The sequence below is a fragment of the Arctopsyche grandis genome, chromosome 2 (genome assembly GCF_051622035.1).
Source record: "Arctopsyche grandis isolate Sample6627 chromosome 2, ASM5162203v2, whole genome shotgun sequence".
NCBI classification, from domain to species: Eukaryota; Metazoa; Arthropoda; class Insecta; order Trichoptera; family Hydropsychidae; genus Arctopsyche; species Arctopsyche grandis.
Window position 1 is genome coordinate 35,974,826 of NC_135356.1, and position 24,812 is coordinate 35,999,637.

The following is a 24,812-nucleotide window of genomic DNA, read 5'->3' on the forward strand; positions in this document are numbered from 1 at the left end:
TCAGCGCCGCAGACGCCTCCGGCGCTTTCAGCGCCCCCAGCGCCCCCGATGCTTTCGGCACCCCGGCGCCCCGGGATAGTACGCGATGGTTAAAAGTTGGAATTCTTGACAGGGTGGACCCTCTAGGCTCGAAAGCGAGGCTCGGTTGATCTGCTCCTTCCTGTCATTGGTTGCTCTTTGCGAGTACATATACTGCTTGGTTCGCATATAATTTCGGACGGTTGGGCAGCGTACGGAAATATTAACAGGAAGGAGTGGGTCGACCGAAGATCAACAGAGGGTCCGCCCTGTCGAGAATTCCGACTTTTACCATGCGATGTGCTATATTCCTACATAATTATAATTTTAATTTTGGTATTTGGTATTGTAGGCATATAGTACAACTCATGCTATATTATCTCATCATTGATCCTGCATAAACAACACGTGCCTGTAAAGTCATAAACGCATGGCACATGCTCAAACGAAACAGGTGCTGAACCCATAAAGCCACGAACAAAAACCACGGCACGCTGACCACGAGCACGCGCCTCGAATATAGGTCAAACACGTGTGTCCGGGGAACAAAGGAAGAACACGCTTCCCCCATAAACAGCACGTGTAACACGCTCGCCTCGTAAATAGGCAATCGCTTGTATCAAGTACACGTGCCCGGAGAACAAAGGAAAATGCACACGACACACTTTAAGCCAGAAGGTATATAAAGCAATGCAGCAACTCCAGCCAGCAGAGTGAGCCTCTAGAGTTCAACTAGATCACATCTCCGAAGAAACCTCTTCGTACATACTATGGGGGATGAACGAATGAGACGACTGGCATGTTAATGCACGTGTTTTATTTATGACACCTGAAGGCAGAGTGAGTAGCCGCTCTCCGAACCCAGCCGAGTTGGTCCCCATTCGCAGGAAGGTAACCAAACTCGACCATGTTGTATAGCGAGCCGCCACAATACAATAACCATTGTACCAATTGAAGGAAAATAAACGATCCTTGAACGATAGCTGCAGGGGCTGTATATATGTGGATGACCAGTGGCTGTGTATGTGTCGTCGTCTCGATCAGCTTGCTCTGGAACGGTGCGGGGTGGGGGAATTATACAAAAGAGTAACGGTTATGATCTCGTTTTTATTGATGAGTTGATGGCCGAGCCGGGGAGTTGCTCGACGCCTCTGCCCCTTTATGGCGGAGGCTGTGGATTGAGTAGGCTGTGGCTGGTCAGGAAGGGTAGACCAGCCACGCCAAGACTTCCTCGGTCGGCGTTTCACGAGCGTGTAGGAATCTCGTCGTCGTCATCGTCATCGAAACATTCGAGAATATTCCGCAACAACAAACTACATTCCCGAAAACCAGACGTCGTACACCTGCAGTCATTATATTAAACTCAAGCGGAACGCCCCTACCAGTCGAGTGGAACCAAAACGGTCGAAACACGCCGCCACCATTAAACCACATCGAGCGGAACGGCGCCAATCATTCCAGAAAATTCTACGCCTCGACAAAAGTGCATTCCTCGTTCACGCATCAACAACCACATGCGCTTACGCATCAACAACCACATGCGCTTACGCATCAACAACCACTTCCATCAATCGTTCCAGAAAATTCTACGCCTCGACAAAAGTGCATTCCTTTCTTACGCATCAACAAACCACCACCATCGGTCAGGCGATTCCAGAAACACTATAAAAGGAGGTACAACCCAAACAACGCCAGTCGACCCACAGCAGCAAGCGTCGACATACAGCTCCTGACCAGCCACCACTACACTACGCGGACTTGGAAGATCAACCAGCCGGACGAGCCAGCAACACACTGCCGTATCCAGAGACCTTCCGAACATAGCCGAACAACGAGCCAGCAACACACTGCCGCATCCAGAGACCTTCTGAACATAGCTGAATGCCGAGCCAGCGACACTCTACCATATCCAGAGACCGCTGAACGACATACTTTTGCCCACAAATACCATACCTTTGTACAACCATAGGCAAACAATAAAACTTTATAAAACTAGCACAACAGTGTTTCGTTAGGCCGGGATACGGTCAACACACATGTACCCCACCTACATTGGTACTACCCCGACGTGATCTACGCAACCTTCTGATCATTCAACAGCGCTGTCAACACACATCGCTACCCCGCCTACAAGCGTCTGAGTGCTCGCGGTGTTCGAGGCTTGGGTCGAACACGTGGTCGAGCATAGTCGGTAGATATAGTCGGTGAGGCACGACTATGGAAGAAGCCATACTCCTCGGAGGGCTTCTATGATGCCAATGAGCGCTCGCCGTGATCAGACTTGGGCGGATCACGGGGCCAGCCTGCCTTAGTTCAGGGCCGGCTTTTACGAGGGACGCTACATCTGGCAGTCCGCGCCGGGATCACCGGGCGCCGAACCCACGGGAGAATCTAGAGCGACAGACAGATGGTCGGTGTAAATAGAGGGAAAACAAAAGCCGAAGCCGTATGAGGACAACCAACGGCCATGAGGGCTTTTGGCTCGGACAAGGTACATATATAAAGCAATGCAGAAACTCCAGCCAGCAGAGTGAGCCTCTAGAGTTCAACTAGATCACATTGTAGGCATATAGTACAACTGAAATGATCTCATCAGGTCACTGCGACACATATCCAGGAAAGTCATTAACGCATGGCACACGCTCGCCTCGTCAAAAGGTCGACACGTGTTTCTATACACGTGTCTGGGAAACAAAGGAAGAACACACTGAACCCATAAAAACCACGAACTACGTCCAGGCGTATGAACCCATAAAACCACGCTCGCAGCATAACTAGGGCAGCGCGAGTACCAAGAACAAAAGATGTGCACACGACACACTTCAACCCAAAACGTTTATAAAGCAACGCAGCAATCTTCACCGGCAGAGTGAGCCTCTGGAGTTCATACAGATCACTTCTTCGAAGAAACCTCTTCGTACATACAATAACCATTGTACCAATTGAACAAAAATAAACGATTCTCTTTCAAACTCAACTGAATTTCCATAGGCCGGGAAACGGTCGAAACCTTTCACTCGACCACCTGTTCTATAACATCTCCGAAGAAACCTCTTCGTACATCCAATAACCATTGTACCAATTGAACGAAAATAAACGATCCTCTTTCAAACTACACAACATGTGTTTCGTTAGGCCGGGATACGGTCAACATACCTTCCCTGCCTTACAGTATTTAATTTTTTATTTTGATATTTTGTACGCCACTGGGCCCAATTCCGTTTGCCTTCGTTGGCTTAGTGCGAGCGCACCATGAGTTGCGCGCTGCCAGCTTAAAAACATGCAATAGTAAAGAATGCCAAATCCCAATATCACGAAAATAATTATCTGGCGAGGTGTCCGGCGAAAGCGAGACAGTCGGCCTGCCTAATTACGCGCGGCCGATAATTCACACATGCCAATTTTAGAATTTCATAAAGTTGAAATCGGAGATTCGTTCCGGTCATGGCGAGGAAACGCGTCGCCGGGGCTTGGGCGTAGTCGTTGCGGGGCGTTCGACGATACGGCCATCTTGCGGCGGGTGCGGGAGCCGCTAACGAGAGCGCGTGCCCCCCAGCGCCGCGGCGGCACCTCGGCACACCATAGGTATATTCATATACACACACACACCAGCGGAGCGACGCCACCGCCACCTCGCGACAGCGTCTCCATCATCCAACCACAACACCCCCTCATCCACGTCCGCTCTCCCACCTCGCTCCCCTCCCCCTCCCGTCCGTCGCGCTCGCACTGCATCCGAAATGTCACACGTGTCAAAATTTTTGACGTTTGACAAGCGCGCGCTATTTGACTTTTGGTCTTAACACCGCGCCAACCTAACCTCTTGTTGTTGCGCTCCCAATTGATGATACCCATCAGCACTTTGGGCCCCGATGCAAAGCTCGAGACTCGAGCCCCCTTAATTTTTCCATGTGTTTCAGTAAGGCGACCACTCGTACTGGTTTTTCGGATACCTGCTTGGTAAGTCGTGAGATGAAACCAGTACTTTTCTTTATCTTATTGATGTATACAAGTGAACCAACGGAAACGTCTGTACACCCTGACTGGAAGGAATGAAGTCATACGGGCCGACCAATATGTTCAAATATGCCGTCGAGTTCCCACAGAAGTATTCGAAGCCTTCAGCTAAAATGATGTCTCACCAAAATATTGATTAAAAGTCGAATATTGTATCCGTTTACCAGGAACAAATGCACCCACCGACCGACTTTTATGAACAATATGTAATCCAGTGTTGAAACGCAAATGAATGTAATTGATGTACACTACCGTCCATATGTTTAAGACCAAACCTATAACTTGTTTTCTCACATCCATAAAATTAATTTAGCGTGAAATAGTTCAAATAAATGAATGCCAATTTTTTCCACAAACCCTTAGCTTTAATTTGAACAAAAAAAAAACAGGGATTATCCCATTGGTTTATTGTTTTTTTTTGTGTAAGAGTTCAAAATTGTCTCAAACATGCCGCGTGACGAATCGACATATGTTGAAATCTGACACCTTTTCTGTGAGCAGTTAATATTTTGACCTTTTTTTTTACTTAATCCTGCTGATATGACATAGAAGTAGTTCAAAACAATAAAAACAAATGAATTTGGTTTAGTTTAAGGCGATCAGCCAGACTTCGAAGTCGTATTAGCGAAGAAATTTATAAAATATAGAGAAGACAAATTTTTTTGAAGAAATATGGGAAGAAACAAAAATCTTACCATGGAAACTCGAGGAGCTGTTATTGCTCTTTAAGAAGTCCTTGCAGAGTTTTGAGGTATGGATTTCAACATATGTTGATTCGTCACGTGGAATGTTTAAGACAATTTTGAACTCTTACACAAAAAAAACAATAAACCAATGGGATAATCCCTGTTTTTTTTTGTTCAAATTAAAGCTAAGGGTTTGTGGAAAAAATTGGCATTCATTTATTTGAACTATTTCACGCTAAATTAATTTTATGGACGTGAGAAAACAAGTTATAGGTTTGGTCTTAAACATATGGACGGTAGTGTATATATGATAGTAACGTTCCGATTAGTAGAAGCTAAACAAAAAAAATTTAAATACTGAAGACTGAAGATAGCAAAATGAACACTGATTATGGAACGTTCAACGAAATTAATCCAACTTGAATTACATGTACTTGAGTACTTTTCTAGAATTATGTTACAATTTATCTAGAATGTATGTTATAATTTATTGTGAATAAGTTTTGCATAGCAACACATGTCGGCTGAAGAACTTCTTTAAACTATTTATGTTACAGTGAAATCATAATTTCCTCAACTCGAGTAGCGAGTATGAATCTAACAATAGAGTAGCGAATCCACTCCCCAATGTTATAGAAACGAATGATTCGTAAATAAGTTATGTTAAATGAAAATGAATATGTATGTAGATAGATGCGATGCACACAGCATCATTTTTTTTTAAACATTTTCAGGAAGTCATCATCTAAAATTGTTCAAATTTAGTTTTCAAATGATCATTTGAATTATTTTAAATTATTTGCATATTAAACAAGACACTGATGATTGTATGGCTTGTCTTTATTTTATCGAAGTCATCATAATCAGAACCCTGATTTTTCCGAATGGGTGAAGAATGTTTATTGTGATGGCGAATTCACATTTGTTCCATTTAATATTTTGAGTGAAAGTCAACATCGAACAAAACTAAGATCATTGGATCAAAATGTGAACAGAACCTTATTCTATCGGCAGATTTGTTGTGAGAAACGTCTACGGAATTACCAACAAACGATACTCTCGGTATAAAATTTAGAATGTTGATGGAGAAATCTCCCAACTAAATTTATAAGAATGCAATTTTGATAGTTGATAGTAGACCTTTCTTCAGAACAAATGAGGTTTACGATAAAAACAAACATCAAAAGTACTTCCGAGTATATTAGCCTTAACCAAGCATTCCATCTTCTTTCCCGCTTGCTCAATTGCCGTCATCTTGGATTTGATTGACGATCCGCCTCCATTCCTGGTTCTGTGCCTAGTTAAAGGACGATTCCGCCAGTTCCTTGATTTGGTCAGACTATCTCTCGGGAGATCATTCTCTCGCTCTCGTCTTCCCTCCAGCGTTCCGGTGACTACCAGACTCAAAGTATCAAAGTATGACAGCCAAAGTATGAAAGAACCCTTTTCCTACACAATGTGGAGTCTCTCTGCGACTGCCAACTCTTTGAGGATGGAGATGTTCCTGCGTCTTGCAGTCCATGGTATGCGCATGGACTGCAAACTTGCCTTAAATTCGTTGTTGAAATATTTTGATCTTCAAACTTTCATTAATCTTCTTCTTCCTAATGCCTTGTCTGCATCTGGACGTTGCTGACCACCTGGTCGACTATTTGCAGATATCCGCAGCGGTTCGGCGCATATTTCGAAGCCAAGACAACTTCTTCCTGCCAATCCATTTTCTACCTTCTATTTTTTCCATGGTTATCAAACGGAGAAACGCGTATTATGAACCCCGTACCATGTATCCGAACTACTCCATCTTTCTCCACTTGATGACGGAAACAAGTTCCCTGCCTCTCCCTATCATGCCAAGGACAGCTTCATTTGTGACTATTTTGGTCCATGAGATCTTCAGCATACGCCCGTGGACCCACATCTCAAAAGCTTCGATGCGGCTGATCACCCTGGTCCACAGAGTCCACGTTTCGCATCCATTAATACATTATCATATTGATTGCACAGCAAGACAATACGACAAACCGGCCGATACTTCAGAATAGTAAAAAAATTATTATAAACATGTTCTACACAGAACAAATCAGATCATCGAAATCAATGAAGTCATACAACTCTCGCGTGTATCTTTTTTGCTGTATATCTTTTAATTATTTGCTCTTGTGATATGTCGTAAACAAACCCCCCCCGGTGAAGTGTTGTGTATGTGCATTAGAAGTTTATAGATTTTAATTCAACTTGGATCGGTGTATAAGAAATAAAACTTCGTTGGCTAACTGCATGCTTTTTGCACCGTCATATGTACAAATGAGTATATAATGGCTACTGTTATGGAATTGTACACCAGGTCAATGTTGATGATGATTCGAGGAATAAATAGCCTTCAACTTGTCTATTTACATGACTAACAGGTGTGGTGGCAAATTCAGAAGACTTGAACCGCTTTGGTGTGACGATGGCTTGCAACAACGTGGAACCGTCCAATTCTAAGGCCACGATTCAACGAGTGCTTTTATCGTAACGGTAATTATTATGTTCGCGTAATGCGTACTGTTTTGAAAGATACTCTTATTGAAATTTTAACTGTTTTGTCATGTGGCATTTTAATTGTGATTGCGGAGCCCTACATATATATGATTGTTTCAGATTTTTTGCTAGTCTTATTATCGTAACCTGTTTGCTTTTATATATGCGTAACGATTGTTGTTTTTTTCTGCGCCCCTTTTGTCCCATCCATCACTGCTTTAGTTTCCCTATTATTATTTTTTTTTTGAACATATTTTCAAACATTAAGTTTCGCATATATGTATGTCATGAATGGCAAGACGCTTTAATTATAATCTTTGCTCCAGATAGCAGTGACTAAACTGGCGAATTTTTAATCAAACGTTAGAATAAACGCACTCATTGAATTGCAAATATTTTATAGCGAAATGTTAATGTGAGCATTTTGGTGTATTTACATATTTATGTTTGTTTTTTTTTTTGTTTATATTTAAATTTATCGCAAGCGAAGTCATAAACACAAAAGCGTTATTTATGCTATTTTATTTTGTTTGTTTGGGTCAAAAATGATAATATTACTAGAGAAATTCCTACTTTTAATCACAAGTCATTGAAATCATCCTTTTTTTAATTGAAATTGTCATCAAATTTTAAATTATATTCAAATAATGGTGAGAAATGAGAAAAGGTTGCCAATTTGTTTGCCAATCGTTTCAACAATGTAATCAGATAAATTGGCAAACTCTGATCGATCGAATGAGGAGAAGGTCGACCTGGAGTCATATATCCGAGATGATTATACGTTAACCCTTTGAATGCTGACCGATTGACGTTATGCCAACATGTCCATGAGCCTGAAATACGCCGATAGACTTTTTTTTTTTGAGTATGTAATAAAAAATAAACAAGAATACTACCCAGTAAACCTTTCCAGGTAGCATTGAAAAAAAAAAATGCATTGAACATTGCTCGTGTAATCCGTGTCAATGTTTATAAATACTGGTTTACACTGGAATTTCTGAATTTATAACCATAGCAGAGTTTCCCAATGGAAATCCCTAACTTCTGAGTATTTTAGATTGTGGCTTCGCATTTAAATTGTAAGCATTTTAACAACAATGAAGAAGATGGAACTAGTTTTGGAAAAATACATTCATTAATAGATTTATTTTGTTTATTTTATATTGTTGCAAGATATATTAGAGAGTCTAAACACACCTTTACAAAACTCGAAATCTTCAGCGGTAGTGTTCTAGGGTTTGTTTGGATTAGCCACAATTTTGATACTTGCTTTCTATTAGATTTCTAAATAATTCTAGTTGGAAATGTTGGCGAAATTTTCAGCGTGGCGGGCTTTCAACATAAAATACGTCAGCACTCAAAGGGTTAACCACTGAGCTATGAATCGGAACTCTGATTTATTCAATAATTTTACATCTTGAAATATTTTATTATAATTGATACTATTTTGGCGGTTTCATAGTCCTAATTAAACAAAACGGTATCTCTAGTTGTTTTTATTCAATTATTCTAATCTTTTTAACCCGCTGTGATAACTTTAGCGTTATTGTTTCATATCAATGAAATATTATGCGGTACTGAATCGCATTATCGTTCGAGTCATCGCCAAAGGTGACCCAATTTCTACAGTGGCGTATTGAAGTTTAACCCGAGCACAGTTGGCCGCTTTAATCAATTCCATCCAAAAGCTAGACTGAAAGATGTGAAAAATTCGATATACAATAATTAGCAACGGTAAAAAACAATGACGTAGAAACGAGGAAAACAAATCGAATGTGGTATTAGAAGGACTTACGAAGACGTGCTATTATAGATTGGGTCGTTCTTGAAGGCACATTACCGAGCGGTGAAGAATAATCATAGTTTGTTATCATATGACAAAACTGGCAAATGAACAATAAAAAAAAAATATTAACTTGTATTTGTTTTATTTTGCGTATTGTTATTATAAATTTTCTATGATAGTGTATCGAAAAATGCGTTTATTATTATGCACATGCTAAATTTGATTCACATTCTATAGCTGTGTCGTTTTTAAATATGTGTAAAAATTGCGGCGATGTCTTTCGAAGGATTTTGTGTGTGTGATATTGTTTCGCGATTAAATATTTGTTTGTCTCTCTCTTTTTAGTGGGAATAGTGAAGAATGAGCAACCACGTTCCTTTAAATGGTCTGATTAAAATTGAGAGTGAGAGCAACACTCTTATTCAGTCGTACATTAATACTTTTAATAAGGAAATAGAGAAAAATGACCCGTCGCTGCAAGACATACACGAAGATGAAAATCCCTTGCAGGATATGGAGGCCAACAACGGTCTCGAAACCGCTGTTGTCGAAACCATACAAATCACAGGTAAAACTATATTGTATTGTGAATTTTTCATATGTGTAATGTTTCCGTGTCACTTTAAGGATTATTAATTATTTGCGTACTGTTTACACAATGGTCACGATTAAAAGATATCTTAGAAGAATTGTGTGGAAACCATTGATACGATTGGCAGTCATAGGGTTAAATTCACTGTTACTTTTACGATACTAGTGAGATAATAAGCAGCTTTGTCTTTTATGGTTTTGACGTGAAGGGGGGGGAGACTGATATAGAATGACCAGTCATCCCGTCACTGTCTTGAGGAAGAGTGTTAAAAGCCGTTTAGACTGTATCTTTTTTTTTTCGCTGCGCTGGAGGTGGGGAATCTTCGGAAGACAGCCTACAGTCCGAACTGCAGGGTAGTGCCGGATTTTTACCGGCTAAACCCCACCCCCGACCTCCACTCTCTGGGACTTCTGTGTATTACTTCAAAGAGTGGGGGTCCATTCATTCATCGTCGTTCTTTCTTTCTTTCTTCCATTCATCTCGCATGCATTCTTCTCTCTCGTTCGTGCGCCTCCTTCTTGCGCATCAAGCTTCCATCTTCTCTATTAGCTTCTTGTCCAGGTTTTCGGGTGAGGTCACTCCGATTTCCTCCATTCTTTCTCTTTCTTCCGCCCAAGCTGGGCACCCGAAAAGGGTATGCTCTGCGTTGTCCACTTCGGCTTCGCAGTGGTAGCATTTTGTTTCGGCCTCCTTTTGGATCCTGTGGAGGTACTTGCCAAAGCAGCTGTGTCAAGTGGAAACTGGTATCCCCGTATTTCCCCTCAACCCAGTCGCCCACGGACGGGATGATCCTGTAGGTCCAGCGTTCCTTACATTCTTCGTCCCACCGCCTCTGCCAGCACCTCATCAGCTTTTGCCGTATCTCCTTCCTTTCGTTTTTCAGCCATTTAAATGTCTAAATGCAAAATCTTGTACTTTCGGTAAAATATTTATACTATCGGCAATCAAACGCGCCGTATAAGCAAGAGTTTCGTTTTGAGTAAGTGTGGGTAATCTTTCTCTCCTTGTATCACTCGGTGCCGAGTATCACGGTCTTGTGCTATGTCTGGAATTTGGAGCATAATTCGCCTCCAACCTTTCCAGTCCTGGGCTAAGGATGCGTTTGAAGAGGAGGATCCAGCCAATTTTTTCCAATTTTGGTTGTACTCTTGCTCGCTTACTATCCACTGTCATTACCAAATTTTCGAAATTTTCCTCGATAAATATAACGTTGGATTAGTCATTGCTTATTTTGCCATTACAACTCTTCAGATTAACATCCTCCTTCTTTTACCTATGTAAATAAACTCATTGACTTCTTTGCAATCTCTCAAAGAGTTGTTTCTTGTCAGCTGTATAAACTGTATTTTATTTTTTCCTTGTCATTTTCCTCATGTCTGAGGGTTGTGACACCTTCTGACACCCTGAAGCTCGCAGTAATTTAGCTACAACTTAGAGTCAGCCCCGACCTGGTTATTCTATCTAGTTGGGGATTGTCCTTTTTCTCAGCGCTTCCCAGAATGATCAATTTTTCCGAGCTGTCCTGATCCCGCTTTGCGATGTGCCCAATACGCCTGAGACAAATGGATGATAGCCTATCGCCAACCCTCAGCTCTTGCAGGATGGAGGCATTGGTTATTCTCGCTGTCCAGGGTGTTCTAAGAATCCGTCTCCAACACCATATCTTAAAAGCGTCTTTTCTTTGCCTTTCTTGAACTTGTATCGTCCATATCTACACTCCGTAGACATGGCAGAGACCTTTCTCGAGTTCGTACCGAACACGTCCCCGCTTCGTATAGAAATATGGGGAAGACCAATGCTCGGACCAGACGCATTTTTATAGACACGGTAACGCCCCAGTCTTTCCAAATTTTGCTCAGTTTGGGCATTGAGCTTTTCGCCATGCCTTTTTTTTTATAGTTTTCCACCGTCTTTACTTAGTGTTTCTTGTGATCATTCGAGGCCTTAGTGTATCATTCCAGGTCTTCCTGTATGACTTCCATCTGTTGACCTCAAACCTTAAATTGTACAATTGAACATTCTTATGCCTCGGGTCCCTCATGACTGAGTATTGAATAGTTGCTCACCATCCTCATCTAGTTTTCTCGGTCCACGGCCAATCTTGCTCCACCTAATTGGAGAACGCCCTCTACTTCTTTTTCCTGGCACACTGCCCAGAACTGTTGTATTTTTCCACTTTTTTTTTCTGTTCTTTTTCGAACAGTGTGCTTAAAAAATTATATAATTCACCTCAATCAAAACAAATAATTGATACTCTGCTTTTGAAATACCGAGGTGATCATACAATATTCGGTCCATGATATTCTCAATAATCTTCCCCAGCATTAAGTCTCAAAGGAGTCAATTTGTTTTCTTTCTATTTCTCTTTGAGTAGAGATTGTACCAAAGGAATTTTGTTGTTTTTGAGATGTTGCAGTTTTTCCAAATTGATGGCTGATTCAGCCACGTGGATTTTTCTATTAACCATATGATATCAAAGACAGAACCCAAATACACTGTCTCATTTATTCTTTCCATATATGAGAGGTTTATTTATTGGTACTAATGATGGTAAAAAGCTTAATGAACCATGAATTTTAGACCAATTTCCAATACGATAAGTACGTATGCTTAATGAAGGGGGTTTCAACTCTGAAAATTACTTATTTTCATTTGCCGTATTTTTTGTGATACAGGAATATTGAACTAAATCTTTGTTCGTCACAAAGAATGTATATATTTATGTAATGTCGAAATACATTTTAGATCTGGAACATGGCGTGGAGATTATTGCTGATGATGAAAGCGCAAACACATCATTTTTTTTGGGAGAACAAGGCCATTACTATTTTCATACCGATTCTCAGCCAGTTATAACATCGGTGGGTGAAGCTATAACACCCGATAATGAGGTATGTGCTATCATCCGGATAATTAGGGTAGACGAAGAGGAATATATTTCATATATTGTGTTACCGTTGCAGATATTGTTAACAGAAGAAACAATGATAGAATCTAACGATACATTCCAAACAGTCACAATTGTGCCTTCTGAATCCGGCGAAGTCAGCTATGTTCTAATCGTGCAGCCGGAAGATAAAGGTCCGGACGAAAACACCGTGATGAAGATGGAGAATGACATGAACGTTTATGAATTTAAAGACAACGAGGATTTGGATAACCTCAACGACAACATGGAAGTGATGGACGAAGACAGAGCGAAAGTTCTGTCTCCCAAAAAGCAACATCCCATGACTAAACCGCACATGTGCAGCTACTGTTCCTACAATACGTCAAAAAAGTCAGTTTTATATTAAAACAGATTGTTCTTTTTCGTATTACGACGGTTTTTAGTATCTTTTTTAATGTTATTACAGGTATTTGCTGTCTAGACACATGAAGTCTCATTCTGAAGAACGGCCGCATAAGTGTTCCGTGTGCTCGAGGGGTTTTAAAACTTTGGCTTCGCTTCAAAATCACGTGAACACGCACACTGGAATCAAACCACACAAGTGTCGATTTTGCAAAAGCGCCTTCACCACTTCCGGTGCGTTGATTTTTCGTTTTTCCGTGTTTTAGAGTGCTTATTTACTAGTATATATGGTTTGTATTGTTTGTTGTACAGGGGAACTGGTGCGGCATGTTCGGTACCGTCACACCCATGAGAAACCTCACAAATGTAACGAGTGCGAATACGCTTCTGTCGAGCTTTCTAAATTGAAACGCCATGCGCGCTGCCATACTGGAGAAAGACCTTATCAGGTAATTAAAAAGCATTCGTTTTAAATATGTACATACATATATATATATATATATGAAACGGCTGTATATTTATGATTTTTTTCTATTTTTTTTTTAATTGTTTGCAGGTACAAAATGTTTTTAAAGCAAATATGAATAATATATCCTTTTAAGTAAATATTTTTACTAGAAATAAAATTGAGAAGCATATACATACTTCGCTTGATGTATAGTTTTGGAAAAGCGAAGATTTATTTGTTTTATATTAAAACGAAGATGAAATTCAGTATAAAAAAATTTACAAATAAAATAATGAATAAAAAACTTTTTGTCAATATGAGGTTTGAATACCATTCGTTTCCATTTTTGAGACATGTTCACATTCAAAAACAGAGATTGTATTGTTGAATGTTATAAAAATATAAACTTCGTTTACGTTTGTTAAAAGCTATATTCTATTTGCTAAAAAAGCTATTCCTATATTTTTTTTTCTGTCAAATTTATTGCAAACAAGGTTTGAATGCAAATTAAAATCATTTTATGCATAATTAGACAAGAACAATTTTATAACGTCGTAACATTTAAAATGATTGTCAATCATAATTTTATCTTATCTTGAATTCTTTAACCTTTCCACTGCGCCCGGCATCTACGCACGAGAGTGGTCTCTCTCTCTCTCTGCGAGCGGCATTATATATTGTCCTCGGGTGTATTTAGTATTTGCAACGAAATTAGACGCGTCTCAATATTGTGGTTTATTTGTAAAATCAGTTTGACTCTAATCGTACTACATTTAAAAAAAAACTTCAAAAATATCGATGTTTTAAATCTATATAAGCGTTTGTAAAAAATGCTATATTTCAATCGTTTGAATTACGCGCTTTAACTTACGACCTACGACACGCCCCGTCTTGCAACTTCCCAAAGGCTGCCACAAAATACATCAGTCGAATATAATGTATGCAAATTAATTATTAATTAATTTATTATTGTTTTCACATTATATTGATTTTCTAGTAACCTTTTACGTCATTCTATACGGCCTTGTCCCAACTTTTTGGAATTGGCGATACCAGTGATTCTAGCTATATTTCAGTGACACGTGACTTTATGCAACTATTATTTTATTTTGAATTATTTCATGTTTATTTTGTGTTCGTTTCTGTTTTATTATATACTTTTTTATATTATACAATTAAAAAAAATCGTTTTATAATATTTCATACATAATATCTTGTAATCGTGTGACACACCTATTCATTGCTGACAGTAGACATGGTTTGTTTACGTAAATATACCAATTGATCGTAAACTATTGGTATAAAAGTATAGGGGGAAATCAGTGTTATGAATGTGTGAGTGATCAGTCACACACATTTGAAGCCAAAGACCTCAGACATGTAATTACTGAAAAATATAATGTAGCTGACGCTTTGCAAAACCCTGTGTATTGGTGTGGTATCGCGCTGCGCATATATGTGTGAGTATCTCGCCGTTTCGGTGTCAATAGTGACCAAATGTTAAGTGTCAACATTTACTTTGGGTCATATATCCATCAATACGTTGTAGAATAACACGTATTGATGGATCAATAGAGAGATTAAATCTTATTTATATAGATTCCTATTTTTTAGACAGTAAAATCGCTAATTCTCACAGTAATGAGCGTGTATAGAGATCACGCTACGAAAAAATAGTTTTTTACAAGATCATGCCGCAAGGATGGTGAGATTTAAAAAACTTGGTCTCGCAGGCAAAGGGTTAAAATCCTATCTTACTGAAGATTCAACCTTTCTTCGGACAATTTCCTTATTTGTAGAGACTCGTATTATCACCGTCAATTCTTTTTGATTTTAGCATTTTCATGTATCATTTTAGCGAACAGAATGTTGCGGGTTATCATCCATTTCTTTTAGAGATAATTTTTAAATAAATATCAATTTCTATATTTTGTAACACAATTTATGAAATACATATAATTCAAAGCTAACACAACAAATAAAATGACAATTATTAAACAACTAGTGTTGTGCCCGTTGATTTCAACGGGTGGTTTCGAAAAGGAATTGAAACACGAATGAAAAAAAAGTTAGAGAAATTGAAACGACTGGTTTCGGAAAGAAATTGATGCACGAATTAGAAAGTGATTACGAATTACGTTTTGTGCATCGCCTTCGCTCCCAGCGCCGCTGATGCCTCCGGCACCCCGGGGACTTCGCCCTTAGTGCCCCTGACGCCTCCGGCGCTCCGGGGCCTTCTCCCCCAGCGCTCCCGACGCCTCCAACTGCCCGGGGCCTTCTCCCCCAGCCCTCCCGACGCCCTGGGGTCTTTGCTCCCAGCCCTCCCTGCGCCTCCAACTACCCGGTGCTTTCGCCCCCAACCCCAAAATGAAAAGAATGAAAAATCTGGAAAAAATAATTGGTTCCCCATACTGCGCCCGTTGTCCGTCATATATTTACCGACACATTGTTTTTATATATAGTATATAGCAGGCCTGGGCAAGCTTTTTGGATGAAGGGCCACATTAGAAATTAAAAATGAGCGGCGGGCCGCAAGTAAAATACTATTTTTAGATATACATTATTGATTATCGTGAAAGGAATTAAAACATCATTTTTTTTTTAAATTTCATACAAAACAATAATTTAATTTGACGAATGAAACTGTTTTACATCTTTAACAGTTTTTTAATTTCAGGAGAAAATTTTGTAGTTGAAATTCTTAAAAATACTTGTAAATTTTCATCTGTTATGCTTGATTGTAAAGAATTTTTATTGATATTCACGATCGAAAATGTTTGTTTACATATGTAGGTTGATCAAAAAACCACCAGCATTTTTGAGCAAAATCTCTAAGTTTGTCGAATTTTTCCGTATTAAGGGCGTTGTAAAATTTTTCAAATTTCTTCATGACGGTGTAATTCCCTTAAATCAGCATCCCACTGTAAATATATAATCTTAATTTATATCTCCGTCGATACGCTATCAATATATATTGCAATTGATCTCGTATAATTGCCAAGCCTATCTCAATTTTTCGGAAGTCGCCAAATCTTCATGGATACACCACTTAAATCGTTGATAATTTCACCATATTCTTCAAATTAATTTTCTGGTATCTTCAGCAATTTCATGGCTGAAAAGTGGTCTACCCGTTTAATAAATAAATGGTGAAGAAACAGTCGTAGTTTTAATTTAAACACATTCAAACTTTTCACCATATCATGGACATAAAAAGTTTCCCCTTGGAACACTGGGTTGAAAGTATTTAAATGTTTCACGATGTCCAAAGTAAATGCAAATTCACACAGCCACTCATTATCGGTTAATTCGGGAAAGTCGATAATATTTTTCGTTTTTAAAAATAGAATGATTTCTTCTTTTTTATCTCATACTCGCCGAAGTATTTTTTCTAGGCTAAGCCATCGAATATGATTATGATAAATAATATCTGTGAACTCAGATTCAATATCTTGAAGAAAAGCAATGAATTGTCGGTGTTTCAAGCCACTCGATCGTATTACATTTACAAGTTTAATGATACAAGATGTCACATGTTCAACTTTTAACACATTTTTGTACAATATTTGTTGTATCTTATGTCAGAAACGATAAAACATTAACAAATCAACAAAAAAAAATTTAGATCAGAAAAAAGTAAACTTTTTTTAAATTTTGCTCGCGGACCGCGGTTTGCCCAGGCCTGGTGTATAGGTGTATATTAAAAATACATTAAAAACGGGCTTTTTTCGCTTTCGAGGATATGAATGGAAATTGAACATGCATCCTTACACAATTTCTGTAACAATGGGTTTCCAACAAAAAAACCTATTTGGAAGTTTCAACTTTAAACAGCTACAAAAACTCGAGATTCTTCTTCTTCTCAATGCCCTGTCCGCATCCAGACGTTGGTGACGGGTGACCATAAAAAAGCCGAAAAGTTCGTTTACCATGCATACATATGAAAAACGGTTAGTATATATATCAGTGGCGTGCGGTAAAAGTCTCTCTCCCCCCGTCGTACATCCTCACTTAATTTGCGCGAGCAGGATACAACAGGAACAAGAGGACCAGGCTTTTCCTCCCGTATTCAGCGCGCACACATTAAACAAGGCTGTATGACAAAAAGAGAGATATTTTCACCGCATGCCACTCATATATATTATATATACATAGTAACGTTTACCATGCACTCTTTTTTTTGATCTTTCGATTTTCGATATTTGCGTTTTGGGGCTTATTAAAAACATGCGAAAAGATCACATAAATTAGCATGTATTTATTATACTTGTGATGGTAATGTTCGAATTTTCATAAAGCTGATATTGATCTTTGTTTTTGTTTGATTTTCAGTGTCCTCATTGCACTTACGCTTCGCCGGATACCTTCAAGCTGAAGAGACATCTTCGAACTCACACGGGCGAAAAGCCGTACGAGTGCGACAATTGTCACATGTGCTTCACCCAGTCGAACTCGCTCAAGGCTCATAAACTCACACACAACATCGGTGACAAGCCTATCTTCCATTGCGAACTTTGTCCGACCACGTGCGGTAGAAAAACCGACCTTAGAATACACGTGCAAAAGCTGCACACGTCGGACAAACCTCTCAAGTGCAAACGCTGCGGAAAATCTTTCCCGGACCGATACAACTTTAAATTGCACACCAAGGTACACACTTTCACATTGGAATTGCTTACATTTTATACTGATGCGTCGTAAATCAATTTTGTTCAAATGGTCATTGATGTTAACTTGAATTTGATGGACAATCCGCCTCCACTCCTCCCGGTTCTGTGCCAAGTTAAAGTTCCTGCCAGTTCTTTGATTTGGTCAGACCATCTCGAGAGGGACCGTCCTCTCGCTCCAGCGTTCCAATGACTATCAGACTCTCTACATTCTTTCTGGCCATATGACCAAAGTAGGAAAGAACTCTTATCCCAAATGTTGTGGAGAGTCTCTCTGAGACTGCCAGCTCTTTGAGGTTGGAGATGTTCATGCATCTTGTGGTCCATAGTTTGCGCAACATCTGTCTCTAACACCGCATTTTGAACGCATCTAGAATATCCCTTTCTCTCTTTTTCAGCGTCCATGTCTCGACTCCATACAATGCAATGGGGAGACCAGAGATTGCACCAGACGGATTTTCGTTCTTTTCATAATACAGCAGTCCTTTAACACATTCAGCCCGGCGCATGATTTCATACATTTGCCCATGTGGCGGCACCCAGTTACGCGTGACGGCATTAAATCACTTTATATAATGAGTTGTCCCTACATCTTTAGAATTTTAGTGTTGGGGGTGCTCAATGAAGCGAAACCGTAAAATAATAGTCTGCTATAGCACTATCCGCGTGGCCACTGGTGGTACACGCCGGGTTGAATGTGTTAATATTTTTACCAGACTGACCATCGCCATTTTCGCCATTTCTGTTCTTCTGCAGATTTCCAATTGGTATCCTCCTTCTCTTGAGCCTAGCTAGGTAGATATAGTCGTCGACTTCTGCATTGTGTTGAGATCATTGGACTTTATGAGAGTCTCAAATCTGTCAACGGATAGAATTTTTGTTAATCTCTAAACCTAGGTGTCAACTCTCTATCTCTATTTTACGAAGTAGTTCAACCAGTTCATCCTGATTGCTGGCCATTAACGTCGTACCATCTTACCATTCGTCGAGTACTCTTCTTACTATGTATTCCCCATATATAATAAAATATCTGAACACAGTATGCATGCCTGTTGGATGCCTTCTATACAATTTGACAAAAATAAATACCGACCCTAATCTAACCTTTACTTAACCCAGAGAAATGTAATAGTAATAGAAGGGCCCTTACGAATAAATAATTGTTGTCAATATTACGCGGTAACGCACGGAATACAATCGGATCAAATTACTTATAAAAATGTATCCCATGTTGTTTATTGTGTGTTTTTGAATGAATTGTGTCTATTTTTTACCGATGCTCTCCCATCTTGCGAGTAATATAAACAAACAGAAAAGTTTTTATCGGACATATGTCGAGCACCAAGCATCAAATACGACTAATGCTAAAATTATTAAAGATTGTCTGTGGACAATCGTCACTTGACAATAAAGCCACTTCTATTAATATAACATTTCTCTGACTTAACCCCTGGACATTAGGATGTGTGGACCATGAAGGGAGTGGGAATGGACAGGCGTGGGGCGACGTGCTATCATCCAACTGTCAAAAACTATAATTTCACTGATAGGAGCCAAATTTCAAAATTACTTCTTCAACTGTCAAAATGACAATTTAAGAATTCTATACACTGCCCAATGCAGGCATTCGGCAGCTAATTGCCCATTTGATGAATAAAGCAACGGGCTTGCATTTTTCATGAATTCGGAATTTTTTTGCCGTTTTCACACAATAGACAATTTCACGGATTCGATGTAACATACATTGTATGTATATATATAAATGATGAATGAGTGTTATTAGTTGTTTTGGGACACCCATCTCTTCTAAGACCTTCCATAGACAGTTCCAATTAAAACAGTCGAAAGCTTTTGTGTAATCTATGAAGCAAAACATTGCGGGAACCTTGCATTCTTGGCTTTTCTCGATTATTTGACGTACATTTAAAATTTGTTCTTGTGTGTCTCCGCCTTTAGTAAAATCAGCTTGCTGTTCTGGAATTTGCCAGTCAAGGTAGTGTTTCAGTCCATAGAGCAATATTTTACTTGGATGAGAGATGAATGACACTGTTCTTTAATTTTCGCATTTTTTCGTAGATCCCTTATGAATCAAGATAAAGATTAAAATTGGCATAATATTTATTGAATTATAAATGTCAAACAATAGTTCTACCGTCATATATTGTATATATATTTCATATAATTGCAGACACACGAAGGCGAAAAGTGCTTCAAATGCGAAATGTGCCCGTACGCGTCGACCTCTCTCCGGCATCTGAGTTCACATTTGCTCGTTCACACCGACGAGAAACCATTTTCTTGCGAGAAGTGTGAACAAACATTTAGGTATGCGAAACGACATCCACTCCGCGACTATCATATGACAAGTCGTGTCTAATATGTTTCGTCGTTGCAGGCATAAGCAGTTGCTGAAGAGACATCAAAACCTGTACCACAACCCTAATTATATTCCGCCGTTGCCGAAGGAGAAGAGCCACGAGTGCTTAGAATGCGGCAAACCGTTTCGTCACAAAGGAAATCTCATTAGACACATGGCCATACACGATCCCGAATCGGCCATACACGAAAAGAACCTAGCCCTCAAAATCGGCCGACAACGGAAGGTCCAACTTTTGGATCCACAATTGGTCCTTATATTTTTCTCTGCTTCGTTTTTTTAATATTTTGAAAGTACATATATATATATATATATATATATATATATATATATATATACGGCAAATAAGTCCCACTCTAATTCGAACGTTTTGAACAAACCGGGTCTTATTTGCCTCAATTACCCTATACGTATGTATATAATTGCAATCCCATTGTACAATTGAGTGATAAACCTTTTATTAAAATTCAGCTTCAGAATGGTCAACACGATGAATACGAAGGAGAGACGGCGACAGATACGGAAGTAGACGTCTCCTCGGAGAACATGCCGCACTATGTTGTATTTGAAGTTATTCACGTTCCCGAAGAAAACAGCAATGAACCAATTACTTTCGTATCGTCTAAACCATACGTTGACGACGAATTCGGTTTGTTTTTAGATAAAGCGAGATAAAAAATGTATAAACCGTAGATAATTCATCAGCCTTGTAATTAATGCTAAATATAAATTTTTAGAAGAAGACGAAGACAGTGACAGATCACATTCTAAGCAAGGCGAATCTACCAACGGCAAACAAACGAATACTGAAAAAGACGTGGAAAACTGTTTCGGGTTTGATGTGAGTTATTTTATATTCGTTCTTGTGATCAAAAGACAAACTAACAGCCGATTGTTTCAACGTTCGCATTAAACGTTATTTATCTTTTAGATGCTACGATGTTTTTCAAAATCCTAGCGAGAAATGCTTACATTTATAATTTTTTTGAAGAAAAATTATGGATTATTTATTAAGACTATGGCGGCCGCTGACTCATATTTGTATCATGTTGGGTGCACAACGCTTACTGGCCGCTGATACATTTACGATTCACGACTGCGCGAATATATTTTTCATGCAGAATATATTTTTTATGTCTGCTGATATATATTACGTCATAGACGAAAACGTGATACATAATTGTATCATCTTCCACAAACGATTGACGCAAACGTGATACAAAAATATATCAGCAGACTGCAACAGTTCGCGCAGTCGTAAATCATATTTGTACCAACGGCCACTAAGCGTTGTGTACCCAACATGATATAAATATGATTCAGCGGCCACCATTGTGTTAACGGACTTCATTGGCTGAGAGATTGTGCATTGTATTTGAAACAATACATTTTGAAGCGGGTATTAGGTACCTCTCCTTCTCTCTCTATCTCTCTTTCTTTTGTGGTTGTAAATTTAAAACCAAGGGGTGACAGTTTATGATTTCTTGATCCATTTTTAATGGGTGTTGTAAACATTTGGTGTGCATTTTAGTTGAATTAAATTGCACAATGGCTCCTGACCTCTATAATAGAAAAAAAATTCCTGTTGTTTTTGCTATTATTATAGATACAAAATAGTACAATTAGAAAACTACTTGAGCGCAAAGAAAATGTTTGCTTTAGTATAAATATTAGGGGTACCAGAAAGAAATCGCGCATTTTATGAAACGATGTTTGAGGTCAGTTTGTGTTCAGACACGGTGTGGTAAACATCTCTGTAAGTTTTTTTTATTGTAGAACTGTTCTTATTTTTTTGTAACAAATTTTTATTTTATTGTTAGGATAAAATGTCGAAGACAGAAACAGATGAATGCCACATAAGGCATTGTATGTTGCATTGGTTTGATCAGGGCTTTAACGCCAGTAAGGCCACTAAAGCCATCAGAGACATTTATGGTGAAGTGCTTACTACTCGCAGATGTCAATTTTGGTACCACAGATTTGAATCCGGAGATAGAAGCTTAAAAGACTCACTTACATATTTTTAAATTAAAAATAATAATATTTTTAAATTTCCAATATTTTTATACTTTAGCTTAGTTATGTAATGTGCTATTCATTTGTTTATTTTGTATTTACCTTTTTCATTTGTTTTATATTTGTAAATTTCAATGTCTCGGATGTTACATATATTATTTATTTACTATTTGTTTTTTTATACATATCTATGTACATCCTTTCTGTCGATTTTTCAATTAATAAAATAAATCGGGACGACCCTTAAATTTCAATGACGATATGCTGAAATCGTTAATCGAATCAGATCCCCGTCAAAGTATTGAAGAACTGTCACAGAAACTCAAATCTTCATGGTCAACAGTTCAATCGCATTTAAAACGCATCGGCAAAACTAACAGGATGGGTATTTGGATGCCGCACGCGCTCTCTGCAGATAACAAAGATGCGCGTAGAAACACGTGCAGTTCTTTGTTGTCGAGACAAAAAAACAGTCCCTTCTTACACCAGGTAATAACCGGGGACGAAAAATGGGTCTTGTAAGACAACAACAGCCGTAAAAGACAATGGATATCACCAAATCAAAAACCCATTCCAACCCCTAAGCCCGGTTTGACTCTTAGAAAAGTTCTGTTATGTGTATGGTGGGATGTGAGGGGTATAATCCACTACGAATTATTGAAACCGGGCGAAACCGTTAATGCAGACCTTTACTGTCATCAGATGGATCGATTAAAGAAACGCGGCCAAGTTTATTCAACAGGAAGGAAGTAATTCTCCAACACGATAACGCCCGCCCTCATGTAGCGAAACTGACTCGGGATAAAATCCAGGAATTGAATTGGGAAACTCTACCGCACCCTCCTTATTCGCCAGACCTTGCTCCATCAGATTATCACCTTTTTAGATCGATGGAGCACAGTCTCAAAGATAAACGGTTCAGAAATACCGCAAACGTCGAAAAACACTTAATCGAATATTTCGATTCGAAACCATCAATTTTTTTTAAAAAAGGAATCGAAAAACTGGAAGAAAGATGGGAGATAGTTAGTAACAATGATGGAAATTATATTTTATAAGTTTGTATTTAGAATTAAGAAAAAAAAAAAAATTTTACATTGTTCACAAAATGCGCGATTTCTTTCTGGTACCCCTAATATATATATAAAATGTTTCATACAATGCTTATGCACTGACATACTACAAATACGACTTTGTACAATGATCGTTTTTAGCAATTCTCGCCATTTTCATAAACAACGATATATCGTTGTTTATGCATTCAGAGAGTTAAATTGGCTAGAGCTCTCTGTTTATTGATGTATTAAAATACGTTAATTCAATCGTTTTATTATTAATTTGCAGGTAGATGAAGCAGAAGATGATCTCAATGATGACAAAATAAATTTATACGGGATGAAATTTCTCCGTGAATGATTTTTTAGAATAACTTTTATAAGTTATTTAATTTTAAGTATAAATAACATATTATTTGATATTCAATTTTATTTTATACAGACTGGATTTTATTCTTATATTATTGAAAGAAAAATCTCATGACAATTTCTGAATTTATAGTTCATTCTGAAGTATATACATATAACAGTTGGGCTGAAAAGTTCGTAGGCTAGCATAGAAAAAATCTTTTTTTTGTTAGAATTTGTTTTATTATTCAATATAGTTGCCTTCGAGGGCGATACAACGATTATAGTGGTCATACAATTTTTCGATACCATTTTTATAGTACGATTTGTCATTAGCCTCAAAATAGGCTTCAGTTTCGGCGATTACCTCTTCATCGGCGCAAAATCCAGCATCCAGCGAGCATCCTCTTGAGGTCTGAGAACAGGAAAAAGTCGCTGGGGGCCAGATCTGGAGAATACGGTGGATGCAGAAGCAATTCGAAGCCCAATTCATGCAATTTTGCCATCGTTTTCATTGATTTGTGACACGGTGCATTGTCTTGATGAAACAGCACTTTCTTCTTCTTCAAATGGGGCCGTTTTTCCCCGATTTCGTCCGTCAAACGCTCCAATAACGCTACGTAATAGTCGCTGTTTATGGTTTTCCCTTTTTAAGATAGTCGATGAATATTATACCATGCGCATCCCAAAATACTGATGCCATAACCTTGCCAGCCGACTTTTGCGTCTTTCCACGCTTTAGAGTCACTTCATCACGTGCAGTCCCCTCGGCTGACTGTCGATTGGACTCCGGTGTGAAATGATGGAGCCATGTTTCATCCATTGTCACATATCGACGCAAAAATTCGGGTTTATTACAATTGAACAGCTCCAAACACTGCTCAGAATCATCAATTCGTTGTTGTTTTTGGTCGATTGTGAGCTCGCGCGGCACCCACTTTGAACAGAGCTTTCGCATACCCAAATATTCATTCCCGATATGTCCAA

General features: G+C 38.8%; 1 protein-coding gene across 2 annotated transcripts; it reads left to right on the forward strand.

The window, feature by feature from the left end:
- The first annotated feature begins 3,494 nt into the window (after positions 1 to 3,494).
- LOC143922940 (uncharacterized) lies at positions 3,495 to 23,968 on the forward strand. Of its 2 annotated transcripts, none has more exons than XM_077446367.1 (12): positions 3,495 to 3,603; positions 9,376 to 9,598; positions 12,368 to 12,513; positions 12,586 to 12,902; positions 12,979 to 13,148; positions 13,227 to 13,363; positions 17,695 to 18,012; positions 20,218 to 20,354; positions 20,425 to 20,656; positions 20,878 to 21,055; positions 21,144 to 21,247; positions 22,227 to 23,490. In XM_077446367.1, the coding sequence occupies exons 2-12, from the start codon at positions 9,391 to 9,393 to the stop codon at positions 22,431 to 22,433; spliced, it is 2,154 nt and encodes a 717-aa protein (XP_077302493.1). In that variant the 5' UTR covers positions 3,495 to 3,603; positions 9,376 to 9,390; the 3' UTR covers positions 22,434 to 23,490. The 2 variants fall into 2 exon arrangements, with proteins under 2 accessions (XP_077302493.1, XP_077302495.1); XM_077446369.1 differs by lacking the exons at positions 3,495 to 3,603; positions 22,227 to 23,490 and adding exons at positions 3,620 to 3,978; positions 23,767 to 23,968.
- Positions 23,969 to 24,812: the final 844 nt, after the last annotated feature.

Excerpts from the sequence above, each read along its gene's own strand:
- LOC143922940 (XM_077446367.1), top strand. The coding sequence starts at position 9,391 with ATGAGCAACCACGTTCCTTTAAATGGTCTGATTAAAATTGAGAGTGAG. Across the intron at positions 21,056-21,143 it reads ATACGTTGACGACGAATTCG|AAGAAGACGAAGACAGTGAC; the intron begins GTTTGTTTTTAG and ends ATAAATTTTTAG. Across the intron at positions 21,248-22,226 it reads AAAACTGTTTCGGGTTTGAT|GATAAAATGTCGAAGACAGA; the intron begins GTGAGTTATTTT and ends TTTTATTGTTAG.